Below are 15,003 nucleotides of genomic sequence, written 5' to 3'. Positions count from 1 at the left end.
GGCGAGCAGTACGAGCTTGGACTCAGTAATGCTACCCTTCACCTCCATCTTTTGGCATATCTGGTACATCCAATTCCTAAGATTTCTGAGATTCTCTTGCATGAACCAGCTGTTTTCCTCTCCCATCCCCCCGAGACACTTAGGTTTCTTAGCTTTCTCCACTGTGCTAAGTCAGTCTCCTGAAAATTTGTTGACATTATCTTGTCCACTGTATTCTTTTCTTCCTTATTTTTGTGGAGTTTTAATCTAAAAACATTCTTTGCTGCCATTTTTGGTGGGGCTTGGGGGAGGGAGTAGAGATCACGCCTACGTTCAATCCACTACCACTAATGGGAGGCCTTCGAACTTACCCCTGTGGGACCGTTCTTGCCATGCCCGCCTCGATTTGGCCTCACCACGTTCGGGGAGCACAGGGCTCACACCTCGTTCATGCTGTTCTGCCTGGAATTCCAACTTCCCTACCTGCCCACGCACCGCTCACTGCTGCCGCCTTGATACAACCACAGCGTTTTATTACCATCTCTATTTTAGAACTTATCCCAGATTTCCTTGTGTCTTCATTCGTTGAGTAGGAATTTGTCTCCTGCCCCTTAAAGGTAGGGACTTGACCTTTTTCAATATTTAACTCTTCCAGATGATGCTTTGTGAGTAGATATTTTCTAAGTGTTTGTTCCACCGGATTAAAAGGAAATAATATTGTTTCTTTTGTTATGTTCCTGGAAGTTTATTATTTTTCTCAAACGGCATTTCTATGAGTGGTAGACTGGGTTGCTGGTCCCAGTGCTTCACTCCACTGTGACAGAGTTCCACACCCACACCCTCGCCATGGCCTTCGGTGAGCCATGCCTCTTCCCTGCCTCTTGACTGAGGCTATGGCTGTGGGCTTTGCTTTGACTAATGGGATGTTAGCGGACGCGATGCCAACAAGGGCTTGGAACGATCTTGTGTGCCTGGGCTTGCTCTCGTCCTTCTGTCACTGCTAGCTCTAGGAGGATGACAGACATTTGGAGCAGAGCTGCACCAGCTGATCAGAAGACCTGCAGCTTGCAGGAGAGCTATCCAGCTGAGCTGCAGACCTGGGACAGAGTGATAAAGACTTCTTGTCTGCTGCTTAGTTTGGGGGTCATTTTGTTCTGTAGCAATAGCTGACTGATACATGATGTCAAAGGGAATGAATGATTTTTTTATAAATTATTCTTGTCCTACGTTGGTTTTGCTCTCTAGGAAGCCTGAAACCAATTTACCATGCAATCAGCATGGTATATGTGTGCCACACCATAGAAAATACTCATTGATGCTCCTTGATTTGATCATAAGATCTATTTTTAAATGGCTTAAGACAGCAAAATAGAATAATAACCACACCGCCAGCACAACTTTGGCCCTTACATAGATTCATTCCAGACTGAATCCATTATCATAGTCCTTTTGGAGAAAAAAATAAATTCTGAGAAACCAACAAAGATCTGTGTAATTTTCTTGATCTTTGATAACTATGACTTTAATTTGTAGTATACTATGTGCAATCCATAGAGTTAATTATATGGCACTGCTAATCCTTATTTTTATGAAAACAGGCTTTTGATAATGATTTTTAAAACTGGAGATAGGACAAAATATTTATATTTAGGAGCATTCTCATCAGATGCTATTCATTTCTTTCAACACCCACAATTTACTTTTAAGTTTGTCAAAGCCTAGCTTCGTTATTTCCATAATACAAATTAAAATGAAACATAGTGGCAAAACAAAAATTCCTTTATATTATGTAATTGAGAATTGGCCAATTTATCAAATCTTTAAGAATTTTTTCTTTGGTTCAAAGAATCTATTATGCCAATGTCCTGATGGAGCTCTGCTTGTATCTCCTACTCTGGAAAGGTTTTCAGAATCCATGAGAGTCAGGATAATATTATAATAAGGACAACTTTTCTGAGTTATTGTACAAAGAAGAGATTAGTTACAAACAGGCACAAGTATCAGTAAGAACTTACTTGCAATGCACCTCACCATTTACCCAGAGGTGCCATTTGATTTTGCATCCACGGTTAAGAACCCCTAATATAAGGAGGGGTCCTGAATGTCATGTTGCAATTACGAAAAAGAATTGCTTAAGTAATCAGAAAAGAAAATGGTATTGTTAAACAGTTCTGGCATTGACAGCTTGACTGAAAGAGAGAGAGAAGACAAAGCCAGGGGTCCTTGGGCTCTCCGACTAGTCCAAGTTTAACAAGCTCCCTTGGGCTTCCTTCACAATTCCCAGTGGAAGCAGTCAAAAGAAAGGCATGCCTCTCCTGTCCTCCTGACCCTCCATTTACTCATAAAACAACGGGCTTTAACAATCACGGAACAAAAACCACATTGCCCAATGTAACCTTCCAACCCCCAGAGCTGTATGGGCCGCTAATCCACCGCACAAAAGCAGGCCGACCGCTCTTTTGTTCTGCCCGAGGCTGGGCGCAGCGCTGAGCAACAGCTGATCGGCTCTGGAACGTCCCAGCGGCGTGCCAGGGGCCTCCGATGTTTATTTAGCGCGCTGCTGTCTCGACGAGGGGCCTCCGGGAGCCGGCTGCACGCTCGCCCGCAGAGGAGTCATGTACCGGCGCAGCTACGTCTTCCAGGCCCGCAAGGAGCAGTACGAGCGCGCCGAGGAGGCGTCGCGCGCCACCGAGCCGGACAGCCTGGTGGAGGGCCGGGCGGCCGCGCCGAGCCTAGCGCAGCTGCAGGGGCTCGGCGAGCGCGTGGCCGCCCACGTCCAGCGGGCCCGGGCACTCGAGCAGCGCCACGTCGTCCTGCGGAGGCAGCTGGACGCCTTCCAGCGCCTGGATGAGCTGGCCGGCTCCGAGGATGCCCTCGCCCGCCACGTCGAGGGCAACCGCCAACGCGCCCGGGATTTGGCGGCCGAGCGCAACCGGTTGGAGCGCCAGGGAGCAGAGGCGCAACGCGCGCTCTGCGAGTTCCAAAGCAAGTAAGCGCAGCCGTGGGAGTAACGAGGCAGCGCGGGCCGGGATAGCGCTGCTGCCGGAGGTAGGAGGGCCGTCTCCGGGCCCAGGCGACCGGTGACTTCATCCCGGCAGAGGCACGCACGTGCTGCATCTCCCTAAGATAGGACTAGCTTCCATTTTGGTGGCACGTCACGGTTTGCATGAAATGGTGTAATTTGCTGTTAATGTCTTTTAGAGTCTAGATATAAGTTACATGCAATGAAATGCCCAGATTTTAAGTGCGTAGCTCAATGAGTTTGACGAATGTATTAATAGATACCAATGTAACTACGAAAACAAGCCAGATATTCCTCTACCCCAGAAAGTTACCTTCTGCCCTTTCCCAGCCTTTGGTTCCCTCTCCCCAGTCCCCGCAAGCAGAGGCACCCAGCGTTCTGATTTCTGTCACCATAGATTACTATTGCCTGTTCTGGAATCTTCTAGACATATTCTTATGTGTCTGGCTCCTTCTGCTCGGCACAGTGTTTCTGAGATGTGTCGATGTTATTTAATCCTCACAGCCTCATCCTGTCATAGACGGTACTGCGCCCAGTTTACAGATGAGGAGACTGAGGCTCAGACAATGTAGAGATTGGGGGCAGGGTCCCTCAGCTGGTGGATCGCTGCACTGGGACTGGAATTCAAGTCTTGAGCATGCTAAGTCTAACGACCTTCACTGCAACACAGCGGACACCTGGACATTGCTTCAGCGTGTGCCTGCTAGTGTCTGGCCCCTCAAAGTGTGATCCGTGCACCAGCAACATTGCCATCACCCAGGATCTTGTTAAAAATGGAGACTCTTGGGCCCACCCCAGAGCTCCTGAATCAGACGCTGAAAAAGACCCCCAGGTGATTCATCGTTTAAGTTAACGACCTTGAAGTTTCAGAGGTCCTGCTCCTGGGCAATGTCCCCCCTTTTGACAGACTGAATAGTGTGTTAAAATCACCCAAAAAGCTATTCAAAGAAAAAAGATGCTCAGCAATTTGTCAGCATCTTTCCAGGTGATAAATGGGTGTGCGCTTTGATTCAGCTGGGCACTTCAGGGAGTTTACCCTCTGATACTCACTCCAGGAGGTGTCAAAGGGCATGTCCACCAAGATATTCACTGCAGTGTGATCTGCAATAGCAAAGGCCTGGGACCAACCTGAAGGCCTGTTAATAGGAATCAGGTTATAAAATTGTGCTTCATTCATGCAATGGAATACTGTGCAATTGTGAAAAAAAATAGTGTGTTATTATCATCTATTTCAAAAAGACGGGAGTCAGAGTAGAGATTTTTTGCTTGCATAAGGAAAAAGAAGACACAAGCACACACACAAAAACCTAATAACACTGGTTACCTATGGGCATAAGGAAGTAGGAGCAGAGGTAAGAGGGAGACTTTTACCTTTTTCTGTCATTTAAAAAATTCTCTAACCATGTAAGAGATTTATCTGTTTAAAAATTATATAAATTAATTAAAAAATACAGATATGCAGGCCCCATCCTGAACCTCAAGTGGAGCCCAGGTTTTTTATATTTAATGAGCTCCACTGGTGATTGCAGTGAACAGCCAGGTTTGAGGACCTCTGGTTTAGGGTAGCCAGAGGGTTTTCTTCAAACGTGCTTTGTGTTTGAGTTCCACATTCTCAACCCCAGTCGTGGGCAGGGTATTCATCATTGGGTACTGAGCATATTTATCAGATCATAAGCATCGATTCCATTCCCATCAGTCCTTCTGTTTCTGGTTTTTGTTTTTGTTTTGTTTTGTTTTTTGGCCAAATTGCACATGTGGGATCTTATTTCCCCGACCAGGGATCGAACCCGTGCCCCCTGCAGTGGAAGCATGGAGTCCTAACCACTGGACCACCAGGGAAATCCCTGTTTCTGGTTTTAATCCACAGAAGTAGATTTGAAGCTGGAAGAAGGCACCTGAAAATCCCTGTGGCCCTTCAAGGGAAAACTGAGGCTTGCAGAGGGCCTGTGGGTGGCAGGACTTGAACTTGGGTTTTTCACCCTAGGCCCATACCCTTTCCAGAACACTGTGTCTTAGAGAGAAGCTGTTCTTGGACTCCTGTGGAGTGAGGCCCAAAGGTAGGATTTCATTCATAGTAAGCTCATGTTCCCTAAAGAAAATGGAAGTGAAAGCTGGTTGACACCCAGGGCAGTTCCATGGGTCATCAGAATACCTCAGATCCCCAAATGGCCTTTACCTGGTCCTTGGGCCACAGTCAGCTGTGATTTGGCTGGGCAAGCATGACTCCCAGGAGCCCTCGCTGGAGGAGTGGCCGTGTTGAGTCTTCCTGATTTCACCTGGTTCTGAGTTGTATGTTCTGAGTTGTATGTCCATCGTGGAGCCGACCCTTCAGGCTCTGTGATTTATTTGATAATTCTCGTTCATTTATTCCCTCCCATTGCCCCCTTGGAGAAGTTTTGATGTTTTAACTTGGGTAGTGGGATTTGAAAATCATTATAAAAATCATACCCATCTACATGCATGGGTACACGCACCGAGTTTGGTTTAATTCCAGAGGTGAGGTGATGATTAGCCAGAACCAGGTGAAATTAATGCAGAAATAGGAAGGTATATGCAGGCTTGTTAGGCATGTTCTTTACCTGGATAGTTGAATAATTTCAAAATCAGGTCTTCAGCACGTCAAACAAAGGCTAAATAAAATAAAAACTAAATACAAATAAAAACAAAACTACCAAAATACAATGATGAATAGAGTCAATTATCCAAATTGCTGAAAACCAAAAATAATCCTGTAAAACAATCAGGTAATTGAAGCCAAAGTGGTTTTTTCCACTTTATGAATTCACTTTTATATTCACTTCTATGAATATATGAATATATCATGAATTCTTACAATGGATTCTTTATAATGAAATCACTTGTCTGTAATAAAATATCTAGGCTTGTCTACAGCATGAAAATCACATTAATATGTTGTTTATTAAATATGTTTTTAAGCTACAGAAATTCTTGGATGTTTCTAGCAGGAAAAAGCAATGAGAAAATTAGATTTTGTTAACAGTTTTATTCTTAAAGCTAATTAACCATTAAAAAACATCATTTCTGGCTCCATTAGAGCCACACAGAAAAGAAACTGTTAAATGTGACATCCTGGTGTGAAAAGTAAAACTGATGCAAATATATTTTGCTTACTGGTTATAGCTGAGTTGCTTAGGTGGCTCTAGAACTGGGAACACTTAGAACAGCGTTCCTATACCTCATGTTCTTCCCTGAGGTCAAGACTTTTAATTCTGAGGCATGGTTTCCCAGCACCTGTCACGGTATAAAGTCCTTGACTTGAACCCTTGGCATGGGTGTACAGGGACACAGAAAGTGATGCTTTGTGGGTTGGGCTGAGTGCTAATTAGGATTAGTTTCAACTACAAGTAAACTCCAAATTGACATTGGCTTATCCAAATAGAAGTGTGTTTCTTTCTTGTGTAAGGTCTGGACTAACAGTTTAGTATGTCACTCTACAGTATTCAAGGCCCAGAAGGCTCTGTGTGGTCTTCAAGAAGGCAGCATCCATGTTTCAGGTGCAGGAGGAAGGGATGCAGAAGGACACACCTACACCATCTCTTACCGCAGATACCTGGAAGGGGCCACAGACATGCTTACATCCCATTGGTCAGGACCACACTGAGCTGCAAGGAAGGCTGGGAAATGCAGTCTCCCTTCTAGGCAGCCCTGTGGCCACCAAACATGACGGGCTCTAAGTCCTATTCGAATGGATATTGGGGGCAGCTTGCAGGGAAAGAGGTCGGGGGTCATTTGGGAAGGGGCTTTCTCTTTTTCTTCAGGGGGTGAAATTCCCCCTAGAAGGAAACTCGTTCTGACCAGAATGATTTCTGGGGTCTCTCTGCTTCCTTGATCTTTACCATTTTTTAGAAGTCCAGGGAAGAAGTCGACTAGGAGAAAAAAATACACCTGCTCCTAGTATCTGCTGCTTTATTAATCTTGTGTATGTTTAACCTTGAGGGTGTCCCTGCTCTACCCAGGCAGCATGGTGTGGCTGTCAGGACACAGTTTTGTTGTCAGACTGACATCTGAGTCCTGCACCCCTCTCTTAGTTTGGAGTCCTTGAAGCCGAGCCTGAGAAAGTCGCTTATTTGGGAGGTGGCATCAGGGAGCATCAGTTGGGGAGTGAGGAGGTTAGGCAGGAAGGGAAGGAGCCAACACTGAGTGCATCATCCGGCAAGTTACCTGCACGGCCACTGGAGGCCACCTGCGGGCTGGAGAGCACACCTCAGTGGTCCCAGCTGAGGGCCAGGGAGCCGGGGTGTGTACGTACCCACTCGCCCCGTCAGAGCTTGCAGGCTGCTCCCAGGGGCACTGACTCTCTGACCCGTCCAGCCTGCCCTGCCTGCCACCCCACAGGAGGCCCTTGGTGTGCAGGGCAAGGCCTCACAGATGCGGGTGAAGTGCCAGGAGCACCTGTGGAGGCCTCGGGCCAGTTTCTCAACCTCGGTTTCCTCATCTTTCACGAGGGGGTAACAGGAACTGCTGTATTCCAGGGTTTTGTGAGGATTAAATGGCGTAATCCAGAAAAGCTGACACATGATGATAAATACAATAAGATAGGGTATCCGGACCAGGTCGGGTTAGTGGTGTTTGATGTAATAGATCGTTAGTACAGCCTCCCAGTCTCTGTGCTGCCGCTGCACTTGGGGTACAGGTGTGCTGGGATCTGATTCCTGCATCTTTGGGTGGCTGGGAGGGGGCGCTGGGGGGTTGGGGCTGGGACTCCGGGCTGGGAGACTCCTGCTCCATCTGTGGTACCACTGGCGGCACTTGCTACGTGTGCCGTGATGTGGACGAGGTTGGGAAGGAGCGGCTCCGAAATGCAGCATCAGCTCCTGCTTCCCTTAATGAGAGGGGGTTGGACTCAGGTTAATTGAATGCTGATTGTGTGACCACACATACCGGATCACGGAAGCTGCCCAACTCTCCCTTCTGTGTCCCATCTGCAGGTATGAAAATGAGTGTGAGTGTCAGCTGCTGCTGAAAGAAATGCTCAAACGGCTAAACAAGGTGAGCTGAGCCCGTCCTTGGGTTTTGAATAGATTCACGACAAGGTTGAGCTAAATGGCTGAACGATTGTTTCACACACTGCCTCTTTGTGTTCTTTCAGGATTCCCCTATTTCTTTTGCTGTCATTCTCCTTCTTTCTTAAAAAATTTATTTTAATGGGGTATAGTTGATTTACAATGTTGTGTTAATTTCTGCTGTACAGCAAAGTGATTCAGTTATGCACATATACATTCTTTTTCATATTCTTTTCCATTATGGTTTATCACAGGATATTGAATATAGTTCCCTGCGCTCTACAGTAGGACCTTGTTGTTTATCCATCCTATATACACTAGTTTGCATCTGCTAACCCCAAATTCCCAATCCATCTCTCCCCCACCACCCTCCCCCTTGGCAACCACAAGTCTGTTCTCTATGTCTGTGTGTCACTCTCCTTCTTGACTTTGTAATTTCAACTAAATCTTTGTGAGTGAATTCACACACCCACACACTCCTCTACCACAAGCTAAATGAGCTCGTGAGAAATCCCTAGATGGTTAAGCTCATTGGTTTGCTTGGCTATCAAAATGGGCCAGCGTTACAGAGACTGGCTGTTGTTTGCACCAAACTTAGGAGGGAACTTGCTCTGGGCAGTGGTTATTTGGATGCAATGCTACCTTATCCTGTTGGCTAAGAGTCTTGAGATTACTCCTCCCCAGGGAAAGTCTCAAGAGAATAGAGGACGAAATTTCCTTTTACCCTCAAGCTCCTCACTCTTGAAACATAAACAGTCGCCATGTGCGAGGCACCAGGATTCTTAGCTTCTTGCTGGAGACCCTCCTGCAGAGGTTGGGTGTAGTTGTTCTTCGCAGGGGCAGTTTCCTTCTTTGGATCCTCCATCACCATCCTAACTGATTGGATTTTCTGCTGTAGCCAGGAGAACTTGACTACCAGATAGCAGAATAACTGTGGACCACAGAGGTTGGACAAAACCAGGGATGGCAAAGAGCTATAAGCATTACCCTTTTCTGATTATTTCAGAGCTCAGATGTCAGAGGGGAAGGACCTATGGGAACTGGTTATTTGAAGGGTTGCTTGTTCGGTGTACCTGGCTGCCTTCCCCCTTCCCCATTCCCCACCCCTAACCTCATTGCTGATAAAATCCATCACCCTTCCCTGCTGTGCCCAAATGTGGCCTTAAGATTCTTCCCCACCTGGTTGCCATATGATCCAGCAATCCCACTCCTGGGCATACATCAGGACAAAACTCTTATTCAAAAAGATACATGCACCCCAGTGTTCATAGCAGCACTATTTACAATAACCAAGACATGGAAACAACCTAGGTATCCATCGATAGATGAATGGATAAAGAAGATGTGGTATTTATATACAACAGAATACTACTCAGCTATAAAAAAGAATGAAATAATGCCATTTTCAGCAACACAGATGGACCTAGAGATTATCATACTCAGTGAAGTAAGTCAGAAAGAGAAAGACAAATATCGTATGATATTGCTTATATGTGGAATCTAAAATATGACACAAATGAACCTATCTATGAAACAGAAACGGACTCACAGACATAGAGAACTGAGGGGGGAGGTTGCCAAGGGGGAGGGGGGTGGTGGTGGAGGGATGGATTGAGAGTTTGGGGTTAGCAGATGCAAACTAGTATATATAGGATGGATAAACAACAAGGTCCTACTGTAGAGCACAGGGAACTGAATTCAATATCCTGTGATAAACCATGAAAGAATGTGAAAAAGAATGTATATATGTGTATAACCGAATCACTTTGCTGTACAGCAGAAATTAACACAACATTGTAAATGAACTATATTTCAATAAAATAAATGAAAAAAAAATAAGATTTTTCTCCACATGGAACCCCAGGCAACTTCAGACGGTCAGGGTTAGCTCAGGGTTAGCTCGGAATGTTTGCCACTAATTTCCTGGCTTCGTCCAACGTCTGTTGTCTAGGATTATTCCGCTAGTCGGTGGGAAAGTCAGAACTACACTCTAGGGACACTGAATTTTGCTTTGTGTATGTTACTGACTGTATGATATTTCTGTGAGCATCTAACGTATTGTCCAACTCGGGACACTGTGTGAAGGAGATGCTGTCAGTAATTACGCAGGTCGATTGTTAGAAGCTGGACTGTCTCAGGCCAGTGGAACAGATGGGCACACAGAGGTGAGCACAGAGATGGCGGGGAGGGGGTCCTGCAGGGGAGCCCTAAGCACACAGCTCATGACTGGCCTTGTGCTGAGCTGGGTTGCAAGGACCCAAGGCCTGCTGGAAGTCTGAGTGGATTGGGGCCTTATTAGCATTTGACCTCACCCAGCTTTCAGCTGACACTTGTGGCTCACCCCCATTTGTGTTTTTGGTGGCGATTCCAGGCTGTCAGGTGGGGCCGCCGTCTTGTCTATCAGCCGAGGCCTTCAGGAACAGGGGCACCTGACACCCTTCACCTTTAGGTGCCAGTTCAGCCCCTCCGCAGCACCACCTCGTTTTGCTTTGTGACTATTTGTCCTCCCTGCAAGCAGGGCTCTCTCTGGACTGGGCCCTAAGGTTGTTGCTCACATGATGCCATCCTGGGCATTCCTTGAAGAAGAGAGAGAAAGAACTTAGTCCTTCTTTCTAACCTTTGGTGGCAAGTGACACTGGACTTAAAACCAAGCTCAAATCTTCTGTTGTTTTTTTTTTTTCTCTCTCTCTCTTATTACAAAAGCAATGCCTATTCCCAGTAGAAAGATAAGACAGTAGAAAGAAAATGAAAAATAAGGGAAAGGCATCCCACCATTTCCCCCCGTCATACTGTGATGTAGCGTGTGGACGATGGGGGTATGAGTCCCGTGAGAACGTTACCAAGGTTCTGGGGAAAGATGGGACCAAGCACGCGGGCGGGCGGGGGCAGCACACGCATCGGCGTGGCTGATCCCGGGTCCAGGGAAAGACACTTCTCCCCACAAGGACTGTGCTATCCAGAACAGGAGGGCAGCCTGCTAGCAGGACCCTTCACGCTGTCGCTCAGTATCTGTGAGGCTTCATCTCTCTGAGACTCAGCTTCTTCGTCTGGAAAATGGGAGCAATGCTAGTTCCCACCACCAGAGGAGCAGGTGTCCGTCTGCATGCCTGGTGAGAGATAAATGACATAGTAATGCACGTGACCTGCCTGTTACAGTTGTTATCACAGGTCACGTGATGTGATGGACGCCAGCTTAGTTTTCTCGGGAAGTGGCCACGTACCCCTGGAGGAGTGGGAGTGCACAGAGGGACAGCTTTTTCATAGCTGTGAATTTATTTTTATGGCTACCTTTTCTCTAGAGCAGGTGACATTAAAAATAAAAGTTTCTTTTTAAATGCATGTCAATAAACATGAATCAATTTGAAAAAAATACAGGGTGAGTAATAGTAGAAGATTTTGGATGTAGCGGAAATCACAGACACAGGATGCTAATACAGTGAATCGGGAGGTCCCTGCACTACTAGCTCACGGGAGCCTCGGAACAGCCTTTTGGATTTTGTTTATTTTACCCTCAGATAACACAGTCCGATCGCCCCTCTGTCAGGGGGGAACTCACCCTTGCTGAGGCTAAACGACTTCAGAGACCCACAGCCCACCCGCGGCAGGTGTGGGCAAGAGCGAGGTGCTCTGGGTCCATGGCTCGTTTCCCTCCCAAGGACAGTCAGGGAACCGCTGTCTCTCAGGAGACAGACACAGAGCCGGAGTCTCTGGGTGAAGATGGCCACTTCCCACTAGATGTTGGTGCCCTGTCCATCCCCCCAGGCTGCCCTCAATGTCACATAGAGATGCTGGGCCCGCTGGCAGCTTCCTGCATCCGTCTGGCTTGGGAACGTCTGCAGTCGCAGGGGGCATGGTCCAGAAGTGTGGGCATTAGCACCCCAGGGGCAACCCTCAGCCACTGGGGGACAGAAGGGGGTGGCTGAGTCCCTGGCTGGCCCACCCCTCATCCCGACAGTTCAGAGGTGAGTTTCCCAGTCTCCTGGGGGGTCCCCAGCAGGACTGAGCCCATTGCCCACAGTGGGAACCCGCTCATTCCACACCTTTATTGGCTTTGTTCTTTTCCCTGTGTCACTACACCACCCCTTCCAGTGCTCCTGGGATTACCTCTCAAATAAGGGACCCCTTCCCAGTCCTTGCCTCGGGGTCTGCTTCTGAAAACTCACATTAAGACAGCCCCTCAAGGGTCAGCCAGCTGGACCTTCAGGTTCTCTGTCCACTGAGACGGTCACTGGAGAAGAAGGAGGTGAAATGGTACAGAAGAATTCACATCTTGTTGGCTGTCGGTCATATCATTGATTTTAGTTGACAAAGCTTTGAATATCTACAGACATCACATCAACTGGGTTTTTACTGTCAACGCAGCCTAATGTCCATTTCCTTTGGTCCCTTTGGAAGGGATTGATCCCTGGGTGTGGCCGTGTGAAATGGGGTACACAAGGAATCTCTGACCTAGTCTTTGAATCTGGCTTGGAAAACATCACAATGTGTGGACAGGACTGGTTGCCACCATGTTCATAAAGCTGCCATCTATGTATACTGCCCATGTAATTAAACCTCCAGAACAGAGTGTCTGTATTTTTAACAGCCAGGGTCTTCGTTTCTGTGCGAGGGCTTTCTCTAGTTGCGGCGAGCGGGGGCCACTCTTCATCACGGTGCGCGGGCCTCTCACTGTCGCGGCCTCTCTTGTTGCGGAGCACAAGCTCCAGACGCGCAGGCTCAGTAGTTGTGGCTCACAGGCCTTTGCTCCGCGGCATGTGGGACCTTCCCAGACCAGGGCTCGAACCCGTGTCCCCTGCATTGGCAGGCAGATTCTCAACCACTGCGCCACGAGGGAAGCCCTTGGAAAGGTTTTTGACGTCCAGGATTGAAGTAGGTGTTTTTTTAAATCAAACCCTAATTAACTAGAAATCTTAATGAATTTGAATACCCATTCTTTAGCAGTTGGTTTTTTTTTTGTTTTTGTTTATTTTTTTAGTTGGACTGGATTTGGGGCTGCGTGTGGATACAGACAGTTGGGTTTTTAATGGATTTCCAGCATCTCTGTGACTGGGTTGGCAAGGCTGATTTTTCAAGGGTATATAGGACTCTAGTTATTTCTTCAGTTACTTTCTCAAAAATCGTCTAGGCCAGCGGTTCTGGAACTTCCTGTGCATCAGCGTCACCTGGAGGGCGTGTTAAAACACAGATTCCTGGGCCTCTACCCCAGAAATTCTGATCCGGTAGGTCTGGGATCCACCAGATTTTTTACGTTTTTAATCATTTCCAGATGGTGTGGTCCAGGGACCACACTTTGAGAACCACTGGCCTAGATGAAAACATACACAGTATCAGGGCTGGAGTGTTTTCTAAAATTAGAATATTGGCCCAGAGTCTCGATTTGGAAAAATCTAGACGCTTCGGCTGGTGGAGCTTTTGAAAATGCAGCTGACAGCATCCAAAAGCATAATAAAAACACAAGCGTCTACACATTTCTGCGTTCTAGTGCAAACAAAAGAAAACACTTCCAAACGAATTCTTCTCCCCGTATCAGCAACTGCACATTCCAGGGGCAGCTACTCACCTTTGGGAGTTTTCCCGGGGAAATTTATCAGATGATTGTCTTCAAACCAAGAGAATGTGCTTGCAGAGCATCTGGTTACTCTCTCTTTTAAGGACGGATGTGGGCTGGCCTGTTACCATCACTCTTTTAAAGGTTGGCGGATGGGACCTAAGAGTGGTTGTTTGGCTTGACCCTGAGAGGGAGGTGGGGGACAGACAGCAAGCACCTTGCAGGACAGGGTCAGCACTCAGCCCTCAACTCCTGGCTAGTAGAGGGAAGATTGCATTCCCATTATCTCCAGTTAACCTCTGTTCACTAGCTGAACGGCCCACTGGTGCGATATCTCCCCATCCGTGAGGTGAGACTCCAGTTTCTGAGCTGCGTTTGTCAGAGTCTTCGGGTTCCGTGGATTTGCTGAAGGGCCTCTGAGGGAGGAGGGTTGCCAGCCGATCAGGGTTCCTATTCCCCAGTCATGTCCTTCAAGAAGCACATCTCTGCTTTCCTTCTGTATGTTGGCTTCCCTGGGATATTTTGTTTGAAGGATGACACATGTGGCTTTAAAAAGTTTGAGGACCAATGACCTTTAGGGTCCCTTCTATTTGTTTTTTTTAAAAATTAATTTGGTTGCACTGGGTCTTAGTTGTGGCTCGAGGGCTCCTTAGTTGTGGCATGTGAACTCTTAGTTGCGGCATGCATGTGGGATCTAGTTCCCTGACCACGTATCAAACCCGGGCCTCCTGCATTGGGAGCATGGAGTCTTAACCACTGCGCAACCAGGGAAGTCCCAGGATCCCTTCTATTTCTGAAATCTTGAGTGTTCGATCCCTTTATAAGTAATGACGCAAAAGGTCCTTGAAACCTCATTTTCAGTTTTTCAGCTCCGGTAATTGTGTATCAATTGTGGATGAATTTTTGGTAAAAATTAAGATGTTTGAGAATTCCCTGCCCCATTCCATCCTCAGCAGTCTTGAGGGGCCGAGGGTGGGGCTAGTAGGAAAGCATCCGGAAGGTGAAGGTGAAACTCAGGTCTCCACCCAGCACTGCCTCGTCGCTGCCCCGGATTTAGCCACACCCACTCAGCAGTGTCCCATCCCCAGAGCTGAGAATCACTTTCACGAGGAACCACCGTGCCTCAAGGGGGTGGGGCTGATTTTCCTTCCCGTCAGTGTGGTCCTAGGAGGATTGTCGGCAAGACGACAGTCATGTGACCATGTGGGCCAATCGCAGCTCTCTCTCAGAGATGTGACTCCTGGGGGCAGAGATGAATGCCTTTGGAGCTGGGTCATCCCAAGGGCAGTGCCCTGGACCCCAGCTGCTTAGATTGCTGGGACTGCCCTGGTTTCTGTCCTTCCCAAGGCCTGTAAATTACCCAGGATCTATCTGGTTCCTCAGCCCTTTCCCACCGCTGGAAAGACACCCAGGCTTTCTTTCCTTCACCA

The 15,003-nt window shown here is 47.4% G+C and overlaps 1 protein-coding gene across 1 annotated transcript in view; it reads left to right on the top strand.

Moving 5' to 3' along the window:
* The first annotated feature begins 2,594 nt into the window (after nt 1-2,594).
* BFSP1 (beaded filament structural protein 1) overlaps nt 2,595-15,003 on the top strand; it is a 37,646-nt gene continuing 25,237 nt past the window's right edge. The window contains exons 1-2 of the mRNA XM_007181831.2: nt 2,595-2,968; nt 7,951-8,011. Coding sequence (XP_007181893.2) covers nt 2,595-2,968; nt 7,951-8,011 — 435 coding nt within the window. The remainder of the gene's footprint in view (nt 2,969-7,950; nt 8,012-15,003) is intronic.

The sequence above is a fragment of the Balaenoptera acutorostrata genome, chromosome 15 (genome assembly GCF_949987535.1).
Source record: "Balaenoptera acutorostrata chromosome 15, mBalAcu1.1, whole genome shotgun sequence".
NCBI lineage: Eukaryota > Metazoa > Chordata > Mammalia > Artiodactyla > Balaenopteridae > Balaenoptera > Balaenoptera acutorostrata.
Note: the sequence above shows the minus strand (reverse complement) of the source record. Positions and strands in the feature narration are given on the sequence as shown.